The sequence below is a fragment of the Neodiprion fabricii genome, chromosome 4 (assembly GCF_021155785.1).
Source record: "Neodiprion fabricii isolate iyNeoFabr1 chromosome 4, iyNeoFabr1.1, whole genome shotgun sequence".
NCBI classification, from domain to species: domain Eukaryota; kingdom Metazoa; phylum Arthropoda; class Insecta; order Hymenoptera; family Diprionidae; genus Neodiprion; species Neodiprion fabricii.
Window position 1 is genome coordinate 29,264,133 of NC_060242.1, and position 24,650 is coordinate 29,288,782.

Below are 24,650 nucleotides of genomic sequence, written 5' to 3' on the forward strand. Positions count from 1 at the left end.
TACAGGTTTAACCAGAATTTAAAATCGATCCATAGATTTATGGACCATATTCAGAAGCGCTTAAACTATAAAATAAAGATCATATACATGGGCAGCAGGTATATTCGGAGTTACCGTCCACTAGTATAGTGGGTCCACAGGTATCGAGAGTATGACAAATTCGTCAAGTATTAGCTATGATAAACATGCGAGCTATATATTTAGAAGAGCACTTTGGCCGGTGATCGCATTTCAAGGACTTGAGGAGCTTCCAATTAACGAAGTTTCCTTTTCAAATAAACGCTTTGTCCGCGTGCGAAATGATTACTAACTATTACATCGAATCAGTGACCAATTTAACGAGCTGGCTTTAACAAGACGTTCACATCCGCTTTCTGCGATGAGATTTTCGAACGGCGAATCCGTAATCTGTTGATAATACACTTACTCATGACTCGCCGGCAAATTTGTAGCCTCTGTATATTTGACCCTTACCATCGTATGGCAGCTATTAAATTTGCTAATTTATTTCCCTGATGGGGAATTTTTGTTGGACTTTACCGCGGTAACGGTATTGATACAGCCTCATTAGATCTCGCTGATCCGCGAACAACTGCCGAGTAAAGTAAAACGCCAGCCTTTTTCTTTGCGGAAAAAAAATTCTAGAACGAATATTCCGTCGGCGAATAATTGAATCTTCGATTAAACCTACGGCCGATTGCGTGCTCTGCGGCGTTGCATCCGCTAAATTATTCTTCTGAATTCCGTTTACGCAATAATTGATGTACCAAGGACGTTCGACGGTGTGAGCTGTTCGGTAACCGCACGATCCGACTCATACATCGTGTTCTCGATAAACTAAATGCTCTATGAATACCCGTAAAAAACGGACTTTCTTACGATTATCCATCAATACTAGATACGAATGCAACGCGTAGCATGTTTGTAATTGTGGTTTTCTCGCACCGCAACACTCAGGCACATAATGGATTATTTCGAATTCTTCGTCATTCAAGTTCCATAGGAGCACATCTGCTTATTCCACGACTCCCCATCGCCTTAGAAATTGTTCGAATTATACAGCCCTTTGTTACTTTTTTCCCCACTAATAAAAACTGTCGGTGCTACCACGTTTTATTTTAGGTCGATGCCGATCAAGTTCCCGAGTAAGATCCGTGAGATGCGAAGGAAAATTTTCGTTGAAAATACGGCTGGTTAATTCGTAAAACTTTCAGAGATGAGGCTATACGATGAATATCGTTTCGGTATAAAGGACATAGTGGCCCAAGCATCAAGGTTCATCAAAGCCCAGAAATTTGAGTCGCGCGAGTAGCCCCCCCGATCTAAAGTTTCGGCGGTGGAAATCGTGGCGGATTCGATGAACGATGTCTGACCGGTCGGTCCGGGAATAGCTTGGACCGCTGCAAACCTGTGATAGCGACTATGACAGGATATCGCATGCGACGATGGTGGGGAAAGAGGTTCGTGGATGGTATAAGAGTGGGCCAGCATGTGGAGGCGTCGGCAGTCACACTGACTTACCTTTGAGTGAAACCCGCGACTATATTCAAGGGACGTGTGTTAGGTGAGTAGAATAACAGGTCATCCCGATTTCTGTGCCGTATTTTGCCCTTCGGAAGTCCTTGCGAAGGGCTAGCGTATGACATTGCTAATCGGGGGCGCGATCCAGTGATCCCTTCAAGTTTCTTCGAGTCACAAATATTCGGCGACGATTTGGTAGGGATTTTTAAAAATTGCAAGCAACCGCGCAGTGAATGAGAGAAAAACGCGGTAACGAAAGGAATGGAACGGGGTAACGAATTAAAGACTCAAAAATAGAGTTGCATGATGTTAGATTATCGGTAAATGTAAAATCGACGTGATTTCAGCTGTTACATCACTATTCAAACCGAATGAAAACGACGTGACAGTGAAACTACGAATTGGGTGATTAAACTAACGATAAGCGAGACCGAAGGAGGCAACAGTGCGATCTGTCAGTGGATGTGTTTCGGGTTCTTTGCCACGACCAAACAATCTGAGGATTTTCCAAATAGATATTCACTGTTATATCGATCGAAGCCTGATGTATCCGATTGCAGCACTTTGCTTCAAGTGTAACGACAAAATTTTGTGTAGCGTGTAACGAAAGAAAAATCGTATACATGCAAAAAGTAGTAATAATTTTTTTCAATACGAACTATTTAATGCTATCACAAATTCTATTCGATTTGGCCATCCGAATATTCGAACCATGTGGGTTTCTAATCGCGCGTTACGGCTTAAGTGGTTCAATGTTTTCTTTTTAATCATGGAATAAGACATGTAAGTTCTCAAACGTCGCGGCATTGGATCGGTTTTTTTCACAAAGGAATCTTGCCGCTTCACTTCCTGTAGCTTGGTAGCGCGATCATCAGGTTGGATTTAATCGTAGCAAAGTAACTCCTTAGCATCCTACATGCGACCACGTATCAAATCGATAAAGATCCGGTTCTGGAGGTGTTATTTCAAGTTTTTCCTCCTCCTTAGCGGGTTATTTCACATCTGCATGCCCGTCTTACGTGTTTACTCGCGCATTGGTGCTAGAATATTTGTATTGATATCTGCCACTCATGTTATTACGCATATACGCATTCACACATCTTTGAGGAAAGCAGCTGGGGTCTCTGCACTTGAAGCAACTGCCTAGTTACTGAACGACGAACGTTAAACAGGGTCATGACTTAAACGGAAGAAACTTTCGAGTCTTTAATTAAAGCAAGTAGACAGAGAGATTAATCATTAATTAGACCACGCCTCACGTAACACCGGGCGCGTTACGTCAAAGGATCCAATAAAGTGAAAACGATTTAACCGCACTCGAATTTCGAGACTGCGATTGTCAATTAATCAACATTCTTATTCTCGTTCTCGAATTTTCAGAGTCCCTCAAGATGAAAGGGGCCACGATATTGCTGCTGGGTGCAGTGGCGTTGGTCGCATACGCGTCTGCTCACCCCTACTCAAAAATACCAGACGTGGCTCACCACCCCGATGGATACCACTTCAAGAAATCGTCTTCGAACTCGAATTCGAACAGCTACAGCCAGTCGAACCACGATGAAGCTGATATCGGTGGCGTTTTCGGGGGTCAAGTTTTTTCCGGAAGTAGAGCGTCGGGCTACAACACCAACGGTGGAAGCAGCAGCCACGGTTCCAGCTACTCTTCCGCCTCATTCGACGGGAATATCCCCTTCGGCATTATCGCCGGCAGTGGCATTCCTGATGCATCCCAGAACCCGATCAGCTACAACCAGCTCAATTTGGCCGGTATTAACCCTGGCACCGCGGGCTTAGGACTTGGCGACAACGGGGCTGGTTCCTTGTCCAGCTTCGGAAGCTCTGGTAACCAGGTGACCGAAGGGACATTAGCTGGTTTCGGTTCATCCGGTGCTTACGGTGGTGCTGGCGGGATCGGGTCAAGTTCTGGCTTTGCTGCTGGCAGCTCTAGCTTCAACTCCGGAAGTCAAAACTCTGCTGGCGGAGTGACTTTCGGCCAGGCGGTTACGCCGACACCCGATTCGCTCGCATCGTCCGGCGTCATTCCCTACGATCAAGTCAGTTCCAGACCCGGCGAGGTTCAGTATTGGTGGAACGGAGTTGGCAACCCCTTCGGTTTGTCCGGAAAGCCATCGGGCGGATGCTCTTCAAACGGCTGCACATTGTCCGGAACCTTTGATCTCAGTCAGGGCGCCGGTGGCGCTGAGGCCTCGAACCAGGGCGGCCAGACAAGCCTGAACATCAATGGAGGAAATCGAAATCCGTTCTTTAGTGGAGGCGCACCCAATCCCGGATCTGGATTTATCACGGCCGGTGCCTCCTTCGGTCAGACAAACATCGATTCCGGCTCATTCGGTTCTGGTTCGGACAGTATTTCCATCGACAGGTCAAAGAATCCGTTCTTCAGCGGCAGCTACACTCCGAGTCCCGCCGGATTTGTTGGATCCGCTGGATCTTTCGCCTCTTCCAATACTAACGCCGGATCTTCTGGGTTTGAATCAGCTGCTGCAGGTGGCACCTTCAGCGGAAATCCCTTCCTAAAGCCCGGCTCTGTTATCGTTCAGAAGCCCCAGGTTATCAAAGAGTCATCTACCGCTTCACCCGAGTACGTGAACGTCGGCTCTGGCAATCCTTTCTTCAGGCCGGGATCTGGCTCCGTTGTTGTAACACCGCCGGTCGCAGTGTTCGCCGATCAGTTCAACAAAGAGGTATCACAGACCCCGACACCGCTGCCAGACTTCAGCCCAACGCCAACACCCCAACTATCCTCGGGTGGAAATTTCTTCTTCTCCACGACCCCGACACCCGGATTTTCTACTCTCGGCCCTGCCGGGTTCGACGGAGCTGGAAACTTCGAAGGTCAGAACAACCAAGTCCCGATCTCATTCGGAAGCCAGTCTACAATCGGTTTCGTAAGTTCAACCCCCGCACACCCAACTCCGTCGATATTCAGCCCTGAAGAAGAACCTTCGGACAATCAGGATGGTTTGACAGTCGATTGCAGCGGCGAGGGGAGAATTTGCGTCCTCACGAGCCAATGCGTGAACGGCAGAGTTTTCACCAGCCAACAAGGATTGACGCAAATCAGGAGTGGGGTGAGTTTGAATTTTATTACTACCGATGCAGATTCTTTCAGCTATTCGCCAGGGCGGCGCAAATACAACCACTTTACCCACTTTTTCTATTCACTGATCACTACAGTCAGCCTGTAAGGCGGTACGCATCGGGTCGGGTCTTGTTTGCATAGTAAATAGAAATAACGACCGTGGACGGTACGTGCCAATATTATGTCATCGACTAACATAAACAATCGAATGGATTAGGTATGACTCCAGAGTACTAAGGAGTACCTAGTCATGCTCGTTATCCCGTATGGGTGTAAGGTGAAGCTCGTAAGCTGCACGGCGTGTTGCGTATGATCGACGGACCGTCATTGTAGCGTTTTGGAATTTTACAGCGTTACTTGCTGTAGTCGTTGCATCTCAAGAATCAATAGCCATAGGCGCATGTGCATACGTGTACACAGGCATGCACTCACCGTCAGCGCATATACATGAGGTAGAAAGTGTGTTTGGTATTTACTCGCGTCTAAATGGTATCCAAATTCATTTCGTTTACCTGGGCTTATTGAAATCAAGGCCGTACTTTCTCGTACCGATTGGCGTAAGGTTTCATTCGGCCAATGACAAATTTGTTTCTTTTAGTTGTGGGCACTTGAAATCCGATAACCACCGATTGGACAGTCGTCGAAAAGAAAATAAATAATTTTCAAGACAGAAAATGATATTATCAGCATGGCTCGGGGACGGTGTTCATTTCTATTTCTGATACGTGAAATCATGTCGAAACTTTAAAAATATCCCCTCATACCCACTGTCAAGTAATGATATGCTAAGTAGTTGTTTTCGAATACGCATCTGCGCGTTATTAGTTACTAATAAAAAGATGTTTAAAAAAAAACGCTATATTTTAATTAGCAATTTGTGGCCCTTCCGGCCTCTCCGGTCACGTTGCCAAAAACGCCCTCTACTTTTCTCGAGTAAATATTGATCCCGCTCAAAGTCACGAAAAATTCTGACACATCATTAATGTAAAAACGGTTGGCATTGATTTAATCAAAAAGTATATGCGAATTTCCTGCAACCATAACTGTAAATTATATTTTTTATAAGATCGAGAAAAAAAGGAAAAATTCCGCGGGCATCCTTGTACAGCACTCCGCTGATATTTCAACGTCGTGATTCACTTGGTTAAATTGGTTAACCTTCGAGGCTTTTTTTCTTCCAACGCATTAAAACGCACGCGACATTACCAGGAGACAAGTCCGGTCTCCGGGTCAGATGATGAGGAATTTATAAAGCAAACACGGTGGCGGTGTTTGTGGGTTTTACCTGGCATTCCTTGCCCATCGGTCGCGTAACGCTGTAACTTACGAGACGTACCTCGATCGGTTATTCGTTGGATCAGATCGTCCACCACGTCATTAGTTACCTACATGCAAAAATGCCGTTCCACAGCTGCCGTACTTTCGGGCAATAATTGCCCGGGCAGAGCCTTGTTAAATTCATAGTTTCCCAATTTTGAAAGTGACTTTTTTCTACTCCATAATCACTACGCCATGATTGGGAATCTCAGATCCGCGATCTAACGCGAGAGATTTGCATATATTAAATACTCGGCCTCCGAATCGCTCGATGAACTTAGCCGTGTCTAATACCGAATCCAAGTGGGCCGCGGTCGGGCGAATCTCGTGGAATTTTAAAATTCGCGAAATGTCATTTTCATTATACGGTGATTAAAGATACATGGTTCAGCGTCATCAAGCCACCGGTTATAATCCTTCGCATACTCGCGTAGGCATGCGTGATTTTTTACAACGTTTTTTTTCTATCTCTCGCTCCTTCCTAACTTTAATTTCTTCTTTTTTCTTTCGCACCGATTCGCTCGAGGCACCTTGGAAACTTAATAACACCGCTGCTGGATGTCTTCCGTTTATAATTGTTGCGACCACAACGCGCCCGTTTTATGTATCGTCTGCTGGTTGCGTGGCGGGAACGGGTTTCTGATAATCTAATCCCGCCTCGTTTCAAGTCTTAACGGATCTCATTGCTGCTCGTTCGATGCGTGGCAACAGTCATCGAGCATCGAATTGTCAAGGCATAATAATCGTTAATTGCGAAGTAACGACGCGCATTTCTGACGGGCATGGGCGATTGCTATTTATTGTTAGATCCCGGCCGACGAATGCATTACCGATAAGAATTTCGTTTAGTTGGAATTTACGTATTGTGAAACGGCGGGAGAATTAAACGTCAATGCGTGCAATGGAACGTCGTTTCATTTCACATCGTATTCCGTTCGGCTCTGCACACTCGCTTGGTTGAGTGAAATAGAAGTGGGCGATGTCGGAGGCCAAGGGATTCAAATCACAAGATCATTACATTACATGTCGTCCGGTGCTCCAGGGTCATAGGTCCGTTGACTGTACGTTTCATCTTTATTTATGCGAGGTCTGTGATAGATCGGCGAAAGCGGTCTTACGTCACGGTTTATCAATCCGCGAATGATCGGGAAGGATTTCTCCCCACCCGTTCAACCTCGTCCCATCCCCTGCTTTTCATCTCCCTCTTCCACACACCCCGGCGAAACGGTCATTTCGGCGGACATACATATGTAACGTATTCGTAATACGCGTGATTTGTAATACGACATTACGACGCCGGGTCGGGACGCTAATCGTTTGACTTACCAATGCGGTAGCGTGGAGAACGCTCGTCTTTGGCATCTTCGGACGGTATTATGAAACAATCTTGAATTCCTGACTGGCGCCTCTTACGCTGGCTCCCTATCTCTTATACATAGGCAGGTAGGTAGTTAGGTATCTGTGCACACTTTTACCTCGCATTCCGAAATTCTTTTTCTTAACAACTTTTCGTGGCGTAATTTCGGCGGCGATACGCTCTTACGGACCTTGAACGGTACCGCAGGTCCGCTCTGTTTCGACTCGGAGCTTTCGGAAACGGCGCGTCGCGAACCTGACGCCTCCGGCTTTATCCCGCGGCATTGAGAGGCCCGCGCCCACGTCTCGCACATCCGATCATTCCGTATAAGCATCGCTGCGAGAGGATGCAGGATCGCCGCGCAGGATACGTGTGGGAACCGTATCTTTCTTCGATCTCGCGTGCAATTCGCAGGTGTCGCTACGCGCGTCGATGTCTGCACGCAGCGAATATCGAAAACGCGTATTTATGTAATACGCGCGCGCGTTTCTGCACGTCACGAATGACCCGCTGCAAGCAGCTGGTTCTGCCTTCTCAAGACTCGCCTAACGCCCGTCGGTCCGACATCTGCCGCACTGCGGGTGACGCGTGACGCGTCGATGATGCGGTAATAGCTCAACGTGAAGCACGCCGTTGTTACAGCTCGCCGACTCTTCCTCCAGGACGTGAGAGTGACACGACCTGAATCGAGTCGGGAGTTAATTTGCCGTAATTACCCGGGGTATCGATGGCCGATTGGCGATCGTCGATAAGATCGACGCGATGCGTCATGTATCGGGAATGAGAAATGCGCCCGGTGCTTGTACGTATAGATTGGGGATATGCAGGGTATACGAGTATAAGGTTATACCTACTATACGTGTGTAGTCGATTGGCAAGAGCCGTTGTATTACGCGTGTCTCAATCCGTTTGTGTCAAATGACACAAAGGAAACCCATCAGCGGCATGTTGTTTTAGCAACGCCTATATAGAAGAAACGACTGAATAATTCATAGAACGAAGATGGCTTTGCTGGATAGCCGGTGGTCAATTGGAGGTTGGCATATAGTTGGTAAGGTATAATGCGCGTGGCGGGCGTTGCATAATATGGGGGAATCTTGCACGCGGTAAAAGAGACTGATTGACGGAGAAATAGCCGCGATGCGCGATGCCAGCCTCAAATTTCAACGCGACGGTATTAACGCCGCTCTCGGAGCTGGGAATTGCACAACTATTGATAGCTCCTTGGCATAATTCGTATAAACTCTTGAGCGTCGCACGGGCAACTATCAATTCCTATCGCATATCGCGAAACCGCATCGGAGATTTACGAGAGGAAATTTTACCTTGGAAAGGCCAAGGAAGTATTACGAGATGTGTTATCGACTCCTGGTCTGCACGCGTTGATATATCGGACCCTCTCCTATCGTTGTCGGAGCGTCTAACGAACATTAACCTGAATAGCGTTGAGAGCGATGAAATTTCCGCGCTGCTAGACAGGTTGGAAGAAATGCTTGGTAACTTTTTATTTTATTTTTATTTGATTTTTTATCTAATTTTTCCGATTAAGCGAATCTTCACAGGCGAGCGATGAATGATTCTTGCTGAATTATCTGGTTTTGGGGTAACGAAACGCCTTTCAAATCCGTGACAATGGAGACTGCTATGCGTGCTTCTCGCAATTAGAGATCTAATTGATCGTCAAACAGATGTACACACGTTAATATATATATATATATATATATGTATATATATATACATATATTGAACATGTGTATTGACACTGATGAAAGAGAAATATGAAAGGAGTTTTCGCGGTTAGGTGCGAATTGATATATTCCGGAGAAAATCTCGCTCAATTCGTAGCCCGGCGTAAAGAGAAATGCCGATAAATTTCTCTTGCACGCAGTTGCTGCATAGATAGGCGTCTCTCTGTTTTATTATGTACGTATCATCCAATTATTACGCGATATTCGTATCTCGCTGCAGCGGTTGTGAACGTATTACGCAACCGCAGAGACGATTTGTGTATTATGTACATGTGTTTGACGCTTTCGCGCATTTATTAACTCGCAAGTTTATCAGAATACGTCGCTGTTATACGTATGTATATTCAATATTCATCGAACGCCTTGTGTGTAGGTTCATCGCACTTAAGGTCGCTCAACAGCCTTCGATAATTTATTTATTTATTTCTGCCCGCGTGATGTGTGTGCAGCTTTACTTACGAAACCAGCCATCTTCTTGCTCAAGGTATCAGACTCCCAGAATTTCTCGTCTCGACTTGAGACATTTATTCGGTCAGCTGGATACTTACATACATGAATATTCAAGTAATACGTATTCGGTATGATTTTTTTTCTCAATCCTCTTTTCTGAAGGAACGTAATTCTTGTCACTTATGATTCAACGAAATGCTCGGCCTGCAATAATTGTCGAAATAAAAATTTTTGCGTAAACTTTCACCCACAGCTCACTCTCCCTCCGAACTGTTTATGTTATTATATGTAATTCGTTGCTAATTGCGCGTGATGTACGTCGCCGCCAATTACAGGCGTGGATCGATATGTATCCCATATCTCAATGTTCGATCGACAATTGTGATTGGGCCGGTATCCAAAGTCAGACAACTGCCAATGTTAGAAACAAGTTACCACTGGCATAGCTACCTGATTTCCGACTGACAATGAACCCATGCGTCGTGTACACAACAATTACTAGATTCGAGATACTAATCACTGTGAAACCGGTGCCACTCAATTCATCCTGCGAAGCGTGGTATTATATCAACGTTGAATTTCAGTCACGCGTTTCGCTCGATTACATTTGATCTGTCCATTTATTTGCTTATTACCGCCACGGCGCTAATTGTTTCTTCACCGAGAAAGGCCTGCTGCGTCTCAACCGCAACTAAGTACACAATATCGTACGTTTGGCTTGGGCAAAAGGCGGCTCGCGACGATTTATCCTCAAAGTCATTTTTCTGCTCACTACATCTCCCTTTCACGTATAATGGTACACACGTTTCAATATCGGCATGCGAGTCAGAAAAAAAATCATGGTATTTTCATTACGCGCATATTTTCTGACATTATACCGAGGCAACCGCACCTTGTGCTAATATTATTTACGCGAATTTGCGGAATGCCGCCGCAATTACTTACAAGAAAGGATACAAAGAAGCGACAGACCGAAGGCCAAAGGGGTGTGTATCTGCAGTATGTGGAACGAATTGTATGCTTTTTAAAGAGATGTATGAATTTTTTCAGTGTTATTGGCGGTATAGGCTGGGGATTTTTTTCGAATAATTTGTCTAAATATATAATAAATTCGTATGATAAAAGGATAATGGTCGATGGGCTATAAACCTGGATCTGTGAATCGAAATGCCAATGTCGCACGCGTGACCAAACGAGTAGACCAGACTACTTAGCGCGATATCGGAGTGGGCTAAAGTGATTTAATCTGTTATTTATAACTCGAGTCTCCCGTATCCCTCGCGTCGCGTATATGAGTTCAACTTGAAAGATATATTATAAGTATATTATACGCAGCTTTGACTTTTTTTTCGCCGCTGCTGACTTGTGAATACGTAGGTGTAGCTTTTATGATTGAATAAAAATTTCGCCAATCACGCGACCGATGACACTTTAAATCTGTGAATACATCATAATGTGCTCTATTGAACTAGGAGCGTACGTAACGTGCATGAGTGGTTGACAAAAGTCTCTTACGGATGTAAGTATGATGTCCGACGTCGAACGTACCGTACGAGTGATTTGTGTGGAGACAAAGAAACGATGGTATCAAGAAGAGAATGACAAACAAATAAATAAGACCGTCGAAAGAGAGCGTGTATTAATTACGCATGTCGATCGATAATGTCGACTACCGGTCGTTGTTCTTTGCCAGCTATCACATAATAACGAAGAAAAAAAGGAAAGAGCAGCGCGGCGGTATTAGTTCCGATTTCTTATTAGCTACATGTATACTCGCACACTGTTTCCATCGACATTCTTGAGTCTCTTATTAATTAAACGATAATTTTTTACATCGAATTATTAGTACTCGTGCATCTCTCTCCTCCTAGCTTCCGAAAGCGTGATTTGCATATCCACTTTCCAATATCACTTCATATGAAGTTTTTAAAAATGATTTGTTCATTGGTTTGATATACGAGACTGTAACAAATTTCTTTCTTCATTTTTCATTTGCCAAGAACACTAAGAATAGAAAGATATGAAGAGAAAGAGGAACAGATGGTTCTTAACGATCTGTGCTCTAAATCTCAGTAGATTCTTTTCACCGCACCTTAATCACCGCCCAATAGTGAAATCAACGCGATATTCTCTATATAACTCGTACAGGTCTTAATTTAGAATGGTAAGACATTTTTCAGCCGACAAGTGAATCTAGACGCTAATCTTCGTGTTTCTTAGCACGTTCGTCACTGTTGAAGATACATATTTATTTAGATTGGTAGAAAATAGCGTACAGCGTTTTAGTTGATAATCCAGTTCAAATCGTTCACTAGCCGTTAGATACATTTCAAAGCCAAGGATTATTCGCATACAGATTGTACCTGCCGTACGCGAATTACTCGTCGCACGGATTTACGCAATCTGTGATCTGTTGGTAATTGAGCTTTTAATAGCTGTAAAATCGTGACCAAGAGGCAGTCGGCATATTTAATGCTCTCAACTTTGTATTATTAAATGCAATTAGCATCTTGGTAACGATCATCAGCGCGATACATACGCGTATAATTGCCTACCGAATTCGGGGAAAAAATAGGTACGCGTAACGAGCTCAGTTATGATTTGTATTCTTCGCTTTTTAGAAACTCTCATGATGACGTTTTAGAAACTCTATTATCACAGCGCAGATTCGTTATTACACGTACCGACACTCGTAAATACGGCCGCTTTAGGTGGAAGTCGCGGACGTATAGATCATGGTGCAAATCGTCGGATGACTCATTTCAAGTCCGCCGGTTTACGTGGGTTGAAAAGATGCTCGGATAACAAATACGAATTCAGACTTGAGTGTTTTTCGTTGATCAATTCATACGGTTCACTTCACCAGCCAGCCCCACACAAATCGACTTCTCCGACCTTATTGGGATGCTTAATACCGCGGGCGTCCCCGTGGGCGCCACTATAAACTACTCTTACCGTGAAAAATAATAACAATCTCATGAATATGGGATACATTAATGGTGCTAATTGTTGCTGTTTGCATGTATACGATAAAACTGACGCATCGGCTCTATCGACAACACTTAATTATTGAAAATTTGACCTTTCAGCCTCAGCAGTGCAAGGTGAACCGCGAAGTCTGCTGCACTCTAACCGGATATTCTGGAGTATCGACACCGGGAATCGGTCAAGGTAGCTCTTTCACTTCCGCCGGCTCATCTTCGACTGCAAACTTTGGATCTAGTACAGGAAACTACGGTGGCTCTTCCAGTAGCTCCTTTAAACCAGTCAACTCTGGTTCTACAGTAAGCTTTGGACAGTCTGGACAACCTACTGAATCTCCATTAGGTTCCAGTTTGTTTGGGAAACCCAGTTCCTCGAGTTCTTATGATAAATTAGGACAGTCTGGATCTTCATCAAGTTTCGGCCAGCTTGGACAAACAGTTTCTTCTGCCTCTATTGCTCAAGTCGGGCAATCCGGATCCTCGGGTATTTCCAACCAATTCGAACAGACGTCAAGTTCCTTTGGTGCAGGTAACAAGTTGGGACAAAGTGGATCCTCTGGCGTACGTGACCAAGTCTTCACTCAATCCCGACCTTTCGGAATCTCTGGTCAAAGTGGACAATATGATTCAAGCAACTCGTACGGCCAAAACCAGCAGAAGGAATCCACCAATTTTGGCTTCGTATCCAGTGAACAAACCTCAGCAAGTAACAGCGCAAACTCAGGAAGCCAAGGAGGAAGTGGATTCACGCAAGGGATCCCCTTAGGGTCTACTTCGGGAGCCCTAGGAACTGGCTTCTATAAACCAACCGGCATCAACTACAACGGAGGTAAGAAATAGGGCTATTTAGGAACTAGTTTATTTAACCCACGGGAGAGTGAAACACAATTGCGTCAACTTCGCTGCATAATATTCATACTATGACCAAATCCAACGTTTTCCTTATTAGCCAATTCCGGTTCGGGATCGGCTAGCGCCAATGCTAATGCTGGCACCTTCACCTACACGACACCATCTTTGCCCAACAAGGGAAGCTTCTCAGGCCTTAACAAGCCAAGCACAGTGGACACCGGTCTCTTCGGATCATCCGATAATTCTGGAGAAGATTTGAGCGCTGGTGAGCCTAGTTTCACGGGGTCTTCAGTCGGTAACCAAGAGGCTTTTGCATCGAACGGATATTTACCTCCATTTGGAAGTGAACCCAGCAGCAACGTGCCAGCATTCGCCAAGCCACCACTGTCACCAAAGGAAGGAGAGCAAGGTGGGTGTTCTTTATTCTGGTCCAAGATTGTTGATTATTATCGTAATATCCGAAGTCTGACTTTAGTTGTACGATGAAATCTGGTATGTTCGAATTTCAGTTGGACCCACTAATGTAGTCCCCAGCGTCAAAGTTCCCATTCCAAGGCCCTCGGCATTCGCGCCAATCACGGTACAAGTCGGATGTGCTGCCGCACTTATTTGCGTGGAAGAACAATATTGTACCCTAGAGGGAGTGATTAGCCCACAACCGGTAGCGTTGACCAGACAGCAAATCGAAAGACGAGCTCCTCTTAGCGTGAGTTTTGTACAGTGTTTTTGTATAGCTATATTATACTTGAGAAAACGTATTCACTGTCTTAGCTTCAAACTTCTTGTCTTGGTTCATGATTCACGGCTCTCTGTATGAAACGGTTTAAGTACTGATTATGCGTTAATAATATTCCACGCATATTGCGTTTTGCAGTCGTGCAGAAATCCGGACAATGGCGTTATCGGGAAATGTTGTCGTGATCCGAATTACGTTGATCCTTGGCCAACGGGTAACCTTCCCGCAAATTACTCTGGAGGTTTTGACGAACAAGGTTTCCCAACGTATTTGAACATCGCTAAGACTCGTCCTCCTAAGAAGCAGCCGACTCCAACCAAGGGTGGTGCCTTTCAGCCCACCAAAACTGTTGGTGTAACTCCAACGAAGGGTAGCTTCTTGCAACCTACCAAAACAGTTGGACTGACTCCGACTAAGGGTAGTTTTGTTCAGCCCACCCAAACTATCGCTGTAACTCCTTCTCCCTACCAAAAAGACGTCAGTGGATCGCCACCACTCAAACAGTTTGGAAATTTCTCATTTGGACAATTTTTTGAAAGGCCAGTGGAAAGTTTTCAAAACGTCGTCAGCCAATTTATCACCCCGCTGACTTCCACCGCAGCTCCTGATACACCTCAATCCGACAATGAGATTACCGAAAAACCTGTCAGTAGTTCACCCGCTCCTATATTTGGCATCTTTCCAAACCCGTTTGGAAAAAATTATGTTGCATCTGATACCATCAATAGCCCTGCAATAATTGCTCCACACACCCCGGGAACTCAGTGCGGCTTAAGAAATAGAGTAAGTGTTTTCAAATGCAATTAGAAGATTATAATTGTATAAGTTGACTTTATTCTGAGTTATTTTCACTGGATTAAGGTCTCTGCAAAAAACTTTCCACATCGCGGAATACCATTTACTTAATTCAGTCGATATCTGTTCAGATTTTAACAGATTTTGGATGTTTTTGGAATAAATTTCTATCAAGTAAAGTGAATCGTCAAACTGATTTCATATCAAAGTCTCTTCCACTTTCAATAATAATTGGGAGCTCTCTTTCGTCAACCTTAACCAATGCTATTTTCAAATTTAAAAAAGGTTCAGCGCCCAAGCTATTTGGACAGAGATGACGTCGCCTTTGGTGAGATACCATGGCAAGCAATGATTCTGTCGACCACGGATCGTAAGCTTCTGTGTTCTGGCGTGATCGTATCTCCCAACGCAGTCTTGACAGCCGCTCACTGCGTCGATGGGTGAGCATAATTTTCATCTAACAGTCTTCGTAACAACGAATATTTTCACCACCTTGTTTCTTAATAGTGAAATTGACAATTTTTATTAAATTTATGAGGCTGCTGTCAGCTGAATCGTTTTGTTGGCACTGAATAACGATTTTTAAAAATTACCATATGAATTTTTGAATGTGTGAATTGATCCCGATGAATTCGCAATATCAATAAATTGACGAAGCATCGTTAGTAACGTAATTGACATGGGAATCTAACATGGCCGATAATTCATGCGTGTGCCATGTTGAAATAACTTTGATATCGTAGCAAATGTAGAAGGATTATCCTGATTTCAAAGTTTCTCAAAAGTTGTTTTGTGGCACATGTGAAACTTTAAACATATACCGCTGAATGAACAAACCAAATATCAAATTAGACCACGGTTTGAAACGGTTTCTGATGGTACTGACATTTTATTGCGACAGATTGAGGCCTGAAGAAGTCTCGATCAAGGCTGGCGAATGGAAATTAGGGTCCGAAATCCAACAGGAGGAGCCTATCCCCTTCGAGATCGTTAAAGTTCTCAATATCCTACCGCATCCAGGTTATAACTCAGGTTCTTCAAGTTACGACCTTGCCATCCTCTTACTTGAGCACCCCGTGCGTCTAGATCAGCACGTTGATACTATTTGCCTGGGTAACATTCCCCAGCCTACAATTGGAAGAAAATGCATCTCTACGGGATGGGGAAAGGTCGTTCTTCAAGGTATATCAAAAATTGCCTATAATCACCTTCACCGTTTATTCGTCGCACTTTTGTTATGGACGTTATGGGTACAATCGATCGGTTCATTTTTTAGTACATGCGGCTGGTTCCTTGATGCACGGCATTGACGTTGACATAGTACCTCAGGATGAGTGCAAGCGACGTGTTCAGGGCGCTGAATCCCCGGTAGCAATCGACAACACCTTGACATGCGTGAAGGCTCAGAAGGAGAGGAACAACATGTGCCAAGTTGACGTTGGCGGCCCATTGGCTTGCGATCGTGGAGACGGTATCTACGAGCTTTCCGGAATTTACAGCTACGACACCGGATGTTTGCCCACCAATCAGGTGAGATTTTCAATTCTGAATAACCTTTCGAGTTCCATTAGCTTCTACTTTTTATGGTTCGGTTAGGACTTTGACTGGAATTTCTGATTGGTTCTTATTGTTTCGATATTGTTTACAGGTCGCAACTTATGCTCTAATTGACACGAACTGGGTGAAGCAGACGTTGTCTTCCCCACCGTTACCAAACTTTGAACGCCAAGTCCAGAAGCCAGCACCAGTCTGCGATTGCCAGAAGAGCTATCTCCCACCATCACTCAACCAGTACCTTCCGCCAGTATAAACAGTGACCAAGTGATAAGTTCTTGTTGCAATGATGATAATACCTTTCTACCAACGTATGTCGTCAGAGCGGTATGAAAATTATACTGCTGCCGAACGAGTAACATGTAAGAATGCCATATATTTCCAAAAAGATATGGAAAAACGTTTTTTACGTACCCAAATTTTTGGAAAACGAAAATGTAATTCAACGAAATTTATAACAAAAAAACGTGGTAGAACACCCTTGTTTATTTAACCATTCCAATTGAGCTATATTGTATCGCAAGAGAACATCTCTAACACATTTTTGAAACCCTAAGGTCTGATTTTAATTTATATCGTAACTAAGGATTAAATCTAAACATAGACTTAAATAAAATAGAGGTACTTAAGATATACCATGGGGCTCCAAATCTTTTGATAATCAAATTCATGTGTACTGTTCCAAAAGATTTGGATGCCAAAACGATCCTTGGCATATCAAAATCTTGAGACAATATTGAAATTTTGATGAAGCCGATGCACCTATTTTTCTAAGGAACTTAATTAAGCTAAGAATAAAATAAAGTTTGATATTTTATTAAAAATACAAATACTTGCATAATTTGTTTTATCATTGTGTGCGGAAAGGGAAAGAAAAGCAAAAAAAGAATATACATTTCGTAACTGTGATACAAAAAAAGGTGTTATTTCCAATATACGTTAAAAAAAAATTGCGCAAATCCTTTTCAGATAATATTGGAGTAAGTTTTTTTACATGTCTAATGTTGCTTAATCTCTCGCTCTAATCTGCGAATAACTATTATTTGCCCAGCTGGTCCAAGCTGAATTCGTTGCCATATGGATACCAGACACGTAAATACGTATTCACGTTACGGAGAGATTGGAATTCGCGTTTTGCAAATGATTGTGATTCCAACTCTACGTTCGGATACTAAAAGCGTTTCAGCATGTTTGCCAGGTAAGCAATTATACATTAAATTCGTAGGAGATTTACTAACTATATTAATAATCGTTGGGTAGAAACGCCTGCTAGTGTGCGAATATGCAACACGTTGTACATGGTGCTCAGCTGTGTTGACAGCTGGCAGGCGACGAGAGCACGCGCCGTGGCGATGTCACGTGGCAAGAAGATACAAATCTTTCGGTCGGCACCTGTCAAAGCGAACTACGTACGTGGAAGGTAAATAAAATATGTGCTGACGTGAATAATTGTTCAGATAAGACTCTTCAATCTGTTTCGGTATCGTAACAAGTACCGTATTACTGAAGAGGCAGCCGAACCACTTCACCTACTAGTACAGGATTAAACCCGACATCGCAACCTTGTAGTCTGTCTTTAGAAATAGAGGTTATGTTTAAAATATTGTTAAGAGTAAATTCAGTGTTCAGTGGACACGATTGTGCTCTCTTTTAATGTTACAATCAATTGATCAAGAGTAAACGTAACAAAATTTCTTGCCAGATGTCTGGAGGTCAGAAAATTATTCTAGTCACAGGGGGAACTGGACTTGTCGGTAATGCCATTCGAGATGTTGTGGATGAAGATTTGAGACCTGATGAGAAGTGGATTTTTATCGGTTCTAAGGACGCAGATCTATGGTGAGTTTATGTCGCGTTCCAGATTGTGAATTAAAGGAAATCTGGAGACGATGAGAGTAATTTATTAGTTTGTGTACATCTTGGCGCTTCCAGAATTTGTCCATATTCCATTATTTTGATGAAATTGGTCTAACTGGTTGCAATAATGTTTTCCCATATTTTTAGGAACATTAGAACATTAGAACATGCTTAACCTTTCATTTATTTTCTTGGATATTGAAATACTCGTTGAAAGACTTATGAGCAAAATATCAAAAGAAAACGAAAGCAATGTAATGAACTGAGTCGGTACCTGTCATCTAAATTTTTAAATATTTTCCAGTAACAAGCAAAGTACAGAGGCTTTATTTGAAAAGTATAAACCAACTCATGTAATACATCTAGCAGCTATGGTTGGAGGCTTATTCCACAATATGTCTCACAATTTGGATTTTTTGGTAAATATTATAAAACCGACAAAGTTTTTTGCGGAATTTCTTTCGAGATATCAAGACGAAAGCTATTTTTATTGTTCCAGAGAAAAAATCTACACATGAACGACAATGTGTTACAAACTGCACATGAGAATAACGTTAGCAAAGTTGTATCTTGTCTTTCGACATGTATATTTCCAGATAAGACAACTTATCCCATTGACGAAACTATGGTGAGTAAAAATTGTAACGTTTTTACTCAAACGTTATTCATTGAATTGTGGAAAATAAAGGTGATGTAAAATTGAGTTCAATCAGTAGTAACAGATTGAAATCATCATCAGTTACTTGATATCGCTTAGAGATTGGTAATTGCTGGTTGACCAGTGTCCATGAGTAAATAATATCTTGGATATTCAAGCCTCGACCACAGATATCAAATCAATTTAATCCGAAAGAAGTGTCAATTGAATGTAATGATAATTTTCAGATTCATAACGGTCCTCCCCATCCGTCTAACTATGGTTATAGCTATGCAAAGCGACTAATTGATGTAGCAAATAGGGGTTACGCTCAACAACATGGTAGACTTTACACCAGTGTGATTCCCTGCAATGTTTTCGGACCTCACGATAATTTTCATCCAAGTGCTAGTCATGTGGTTCCTGGATTGATGAGGAAACTTCATGATATAATTGCGGATGGTGACGATAATAATATTGACGAAAAATACTAGGATTTCCTGTATTTCTAGTCTTGTTTTAAAGTGGTTCGAACTAATTATTGCTTCTTTGTTTCAGGTAACACTGAGGATAAGGTCTTCACAGTCTTGGGGTCTGGTAAGCCATTGCGACAATTCATTTACAGCAGAGATTTGGCGAAGCTTTTCATTTGGGTCCTTAGGGAGTACGACTCAGTGGAGCCAATCATATTGTCAGGTAAGTGCCAAATATTGACGTTGTAATTTACACTTTTAACTTATTTGATTTGAAAAATTGTGCTGCACAAATTGGTGTTTATCAAAACTGGGTTCATCTTGCGGTGCAACGTATAGTAGCAGTTCGAGATAAATGAACTCTGTAAGCTAACTTTTTCGAAATTTCAGTGGACGAATCGCAAGAAGTAACAATTTCCGAAGTAGCAGAAGCTTTGGTAAAGGCATTTGACTTTAAAGGAAAAATCGTGTACGATACTTCAGCTGCAGACGGACAATATAAAAAGACAGCGAGTAACGCGAAGTTGAGAACTTATTTACCTGATTTTAAATTCACTCCCTTTGATCAGGCTATTAAAAAGACCGTTGAATGGTATCAAGATAATTATGACCAGGCCAGAAATTAGGAAATTTGTGTCTGATCTACTGTCATCACGATAATTGCGTAAAAAATGGTGCCGCGAACCAGCAGTTCCGAAAATCGATTTCATTTCGTAAAGCTTTGAAACCCTACTAATGTCTTCTATATGACAATAATCTTTCTAGTAAAAGTAAAACATAAAAATATGAATAGCTAGATGATTTTAGCAACTACATCGTGTTATGTTGATACATTATAATTTGTTGCAATCATAGAATCTATTTATTACAGCAGTCGTTATCATGTTAGATTTTATTTTCAACCCACTACTTGAAACCTAATTAACGGTGACATGAAAGGGCTTCAACGAATTTGCGCTGCACCTGATTCGCGTTACTGGAGACTGTAAAAACGTGATTAACCGTAACCATACAAGATTTCGTTTGATTATTCGGGACTCTAAGACCAGGGATAGACTGACATTTCTAATATTTTTTGACTTACTGAAACTGAAAAAAATGTATAAATAATTGTATTATAATATGGTATCTGTATTTTTGGGATGAAAATAAAGTTCAAATAATGCTCAGCGTGAAATTACTTGAATATAACGTAAAACATACTGTTAACGTTATAGTTTGTTATCTGTAATGCAGTTTGTATTGAGAAAATTTTACGGGACATGTATTTCAAATCGTCGACCAGCCAGTAATGTTTTGGATTTTTTCTTACGGTACACGAAACCGCATTAATAGCTGCCAATAAGTAAATCATGAGTCTGTCAGCTTTCGAATACTTGTTGCGAACTCCGAAGTGCGCTATCAACTTGAAGTCTATTTTATAGTGCTTTCGGCTACGCTAAAAGTAGAAAACTTCATCAGGTTAAAATGTAAAACTTGTATTATTAGCAATCCTACCCAGGTTTCCATACGCGTTTCCCAAATGTATAAAAAGAGGGCTCACTCCTATTCCCGCAGCGAAATACGAAGGACGTTTAATTAAATTTCGCATGCGACAGTGAAACGTTTTTTCTTAGGGATTGGGAGGTGGCTGAAAATTATAGTTCACTTTCTATATCCTTGCGCGTAAGTGTCGCTATTCTTACGACTCGTGGAATCGAATCAATTGATGCATTTGAACGACGTTTATGATCAACCGCAGAGCTTCGCCAGTTGATAAAATTTTTCGTTCCATCGTCCTCCCTTTTTCTCTATACTCACAATTATATTTTTTCAGCACTGCGCTAAAAGAATTTTCTATTGGGTAAAGAAAACAAAACCTTTGCCAAGTTACCAGCAAAAATGCGTACTACCTAATGAAACGATATAATTCCAAAAAATGTATGCTGTTTTTTGCTAAAGACGATGAGAAACATCAACGTGATTTACGATATATTGCAGCCTCGTTAGTGTGGAACGTTTGTTAGTACCGTGTGTAATATAATTAGTCGCACTACACTCTCTTGATGCTCGAGAACTCACAGAATGGTCCAACCTTTAACCGGCACTTTAAATTAATCAAGCCGTTCTCAGCTAATTTAATTTATTAGCCCAATTAATTTCTCATTATCAATTGTTCAGTCGTTGGTTTTGAATGCATTTCGTGTAGGATTAACGGTTGTAATCAAGCATTCGAGCATTTATATCGTTATCGACAAATTACTGAGAAAATTTGCGTTACTGAAGAAGTACAGGAATAGATGCTTATATCGTATACATAACAATTTATCTTGTTGAAAAAAGTATAGAATTCTTTTACAACGTAGTCGGCTATTTTCAAGAACTGAGCACTACCGTTTTAGATGTAATACACATATTCATATTTCTTGTTCCGGAAAATTGTTTTTACCCTTATTTACATATACACTGATAAATTATTGTTTCATTGTTTGACAGATATGTAATAAACAGTCGAGCCGAAATTGCACGAACTTCATAGAATTTTCCGTTTAACATTAAATGTGTACCGGTTGTAAAGAGAATTCCAAGTGTTTTGAAACTTGTTGCAGTTTATCGATCTCCATCAATCGATGACAGTTTTAACAAATATTAAAGATTACCACTTGGCATCCGGTTCAATGCTGGTCTGATTTCAATTGCCAGGATTTCAATTTCTTCGACAAAGAAATTTCAATCATGCGAGCAAAAGAAATACACGTGGAAATCTTTTAGCAGATCATGTTCTGCATTCTGTCGAATCGTCAAGAAATTCTCAAAAACTCGCGTCCTTTGTGGAATTATTCATCAAAGAAAAAAATGAGAGAAGAATGTAACGTCTTTAGAAACCATAACGATTGTAATCGGTATATTAATTAGTTTGAAAACTCGTGATAGCTTATCAATTCGTTTGGTACAATCCATTTTCTTCATCAGTCTATAAAACCAAGGGCTTTGACAGTAAATCACGCGACTTGTGAATCCTAATGCTCCCCGTTTATGCTCCGATAAAGTATACCTATATGATATAGCTGTATCTACATCAGCTCTGATTTGGTGAATGAAAAGTCTCTCGTTTTATAACATTCATGCGTATACGCAGTATAATGTATACTACATTCTGTTGTTATTGAGGTAATCGCTGCCTTTTCTCACCCTCCGGTACTTGAGGTATTCATTTACCTCTAATACCTCATCTCCTAAATATTGACATAAGACGTAGGGTGAGACCGGGCGAATTCCTCGGGGCACGTCGCAGGCATTTTGAATGTTTCTCAATTCGCATTTCACACCGAGCGGTAGCGATGCCGATTAGCCCAGTCGCAATGTACGAATAAAAAAAAAAAAAAAAACACGTGAACATCCAATTACCTATTACATACCAGCATTTTCATTTTTCACTCGTTGGGGAAGGTCATTGGTAGTCTGAATCAAGAATTTCATCCAGATTCTGCGCTAGCTTCGGTCGGCATCTCGAATTTATGGGGGAATTTGTTTTTGTCTCAAACCGAGTTAGGTCATTTTCCACTATTGACTAAAAATTCTAATAACTAAATTCGTAGGAAATTTAATTCTCCACAACTTTGATCTCAGAAATATTTTGTCTGCGATCGATATTTTCCCGACTTAAACGATAAATTCGAAATGGCGGTCGAAGCTACCGCAGAATCTGTTCGAAATTTTGGATTTAGATTGCAAATGACCTCCCTCTCTCCCACCTCAATGATTACAAAAAGAAAATTGTAGCATCTAAAAATTGTAATTCCTAACGTTCGTTTCTACCGGACTATATGGCTCGGCTCCGTGAAGGGCTGCGGGTCGAAGGGCGGGGGAGGCGTTGCGAAGGGGGTTCCGCAGTTTGCGGCGCTCGGCGCCGGGTGATTCGACGCAAGCGCCGGGACGCCGAGGGTTGTGCAGTGTGCGCGAGGAAGCTGCCCTCGACGGACGTCAATCCGTCGGACCCGACGGAGATGGCCGTGGCACGTGGTGCACCGAGAGATTTAAACCTCTGACAAATTTCTTGAGCTTGCGGCGGTTAGGCGGATGACAGTGCGAGGCTGCAGTGACCGTGACGAGACGGGGGGATGATAACTTTCAACTATTACTTGCGTCGTGTAAACTTGATTACATTCAATTTTTACCATTTTTAAAATCTAATCGCCAAATTTTATTACACACTGTAACGTCGGTCGTAATGTTTGGAATAATTATTCAATAACGACGTGGCGATACGCCGCATGCACACTGTTATTTGTACGTACTTGTCTAATAATTACGCCGGCTTAGCCTTGTAATGTATTTCGATATATGACGTGCTATTGCTGATTCCGCAAGTGCATTGCAGGTTGACGCGACGATTTGTTCAAACTGTACCTTAAACCCATCGAGAAATGAACAGCTCGCGCTATAACTCGCAATCAATCCTTTTCCAATTTATTACGGTACACTGAGATCGACATTATATTGTACGTGACAAGTGTGCCTTCGGTATTCCGTTGCAGATTTACAATAATCCAAAATTGAGTGCCGTGTGTGTGCGTGATGTAATAAGTGGTGTCGAAATTTCTCTCCAGTTGTCATTGTAGCGTATAGATTAACAATTACTTGTGTATTTAACCAGTAATAGAAATCATCGAAAATATTTTTAAATGTCGACAAGTAGTTTGACTTTCGGAGCAAGAATTTCCCGGCCAAACCGGATCTCGTTTGTATTTCTGTTTACGATTATACACTCCTCGGAGGATGAGTAAAATTCTACCTGAGGCATGCCTGTCGAAGGCAGCCAGCTCGGTTCGAAGCTTTGCATTGGCAGCATTGCCGAGAAAATCCGGGAAGTGGGTAGCCAAGATAAAAAAGTAAAAAAGTGACCCTCTACCCGACGGTGGGCCGCCACACTTAGCATTGCGTTAAAGTAAAAATAAGCTTACGCCCGGTTTTTACAGCCAAACTAAACTCGGCTATTCTCATAGCTGTGTATATCTACGATCATTATCGAGTCATCCTTCGCGGAATCAAATCGATTCATAATATACCTGCCCGCATCCATGATCGCCAGTATTTCGCTGTGGTTCGTAGAGTAAATAAATTGCTCGGTTGAATCATAGCGTCGAAAAGTTTCTTCAATTGTATATCGAAGAGTTTCGTACACGTGTGGATTCAAAATCGCGATAATACAGTAATTCGTAATTAGCAAAGTCCTCTCGATTGGTTTCCTTTCCCCCTGCAGTACGCATAGTGTCGGGTATATTAT

General features: G+C 42.3%; 3 protein-coding genes across 14 annotated transcripts in view; all 3 read left to right on the forward strand.

The window, feature by feature from the left end:
• The first annotated feature begins 1,425 nt into the window (after positions 1 to 1,425).
• Positions 1,426 to 17,243, forward strand: LOC124179326 (uncharacterized transmembrane protein DDB_G0289901-like). The gene is made up of 10 exons (XM_046563537.1): positions 1,426 to 1,564; positions 2,902 to 4,613; positions 12,586 to 13,309; positions 13,430 to 13,741; positions 13,842 to 14,038; positions 14,207 to 14,851; positions 15,149 to 15,303; positions 15,765 to 16,045; positions 16,140 to 16,393; positions 16,512 to 17,243. The coding sequence occupies exons 2-10, from the start codon at positions 2,913 to 2,915 to the stop codon at positions 16,671 to 16,673; spliced, it is 4,431 nt and encodes a 1,476-aa protein (XP_046419493.1). The 5' UTR covers positions 1,426 to 1,564; positions 2,902 to 2,912; the 3' UTR covers positions 16,674 to 17,243.
• Positions 17,244 to 17,696: 453 nt separating this feature from the next.
• LOC124180022 (probable GDP-L-fucose synthase) lies at positions 17,697 to 20,561 on the forward strand. Of its 2 annotated transcripts, none has more exons than XM_046564999.1 (7): positions 17,697 to 17,837; positions 18,120 to 18,256; positions 18,579 to 18,693; positions 18,774 to 18,902; positions 19,160 to 19,373; positions 19,470 to 19,607; positions 19,775 to 20,561. In XM_046564999.1, the coding sequence occupies exons 2-7, from the start codon at positions 18,120 to 18,122 to the stop codon at positions 20,008 to 20,010; spliced, it is 969 nt and encodes a 322-aa protein (XP_046420955.1). In that variant the 5' UTR covers positions 17,697 to 17,837; the 3' UTR covers positions 20,011 to 20,561. The 2 variants fall into 2 exon arrangements, with proteins under 2 accessions (XP_046420955.1, XP_046420956.1); XM_046565000.1 differs by lacking the exon at positions 17,697 to 17,837 and adding an exon at positions 17,844 to 18,005.
• A 2,750-nt stretch (positions 20,562 to 23,311) lies between these two features.
• LOC124180940 (diacylglycerol lipase-alpha) overlaps positions 23,312 to 24,650 on the forward strand; it is a 51,630-nt gene continuing 50,291 nt past the window's right edge. For 9 of the 11 annotated variants that reach the window (XM_046566902.1, XM_046566903.1, XM_046566895.1 and 6 more), the window contains exon 1: positions 23,312 to 24,104. The gene's annotated coding sequence lies outside the window, so the exon portion shown is untranslated. The remainder of the gene's footprint in view (positions 24,105 to 24,650) is intronic. The other 2 variants (XM_046566896.1, XM_046566898.1) reach the window with 1 other exon arrangement.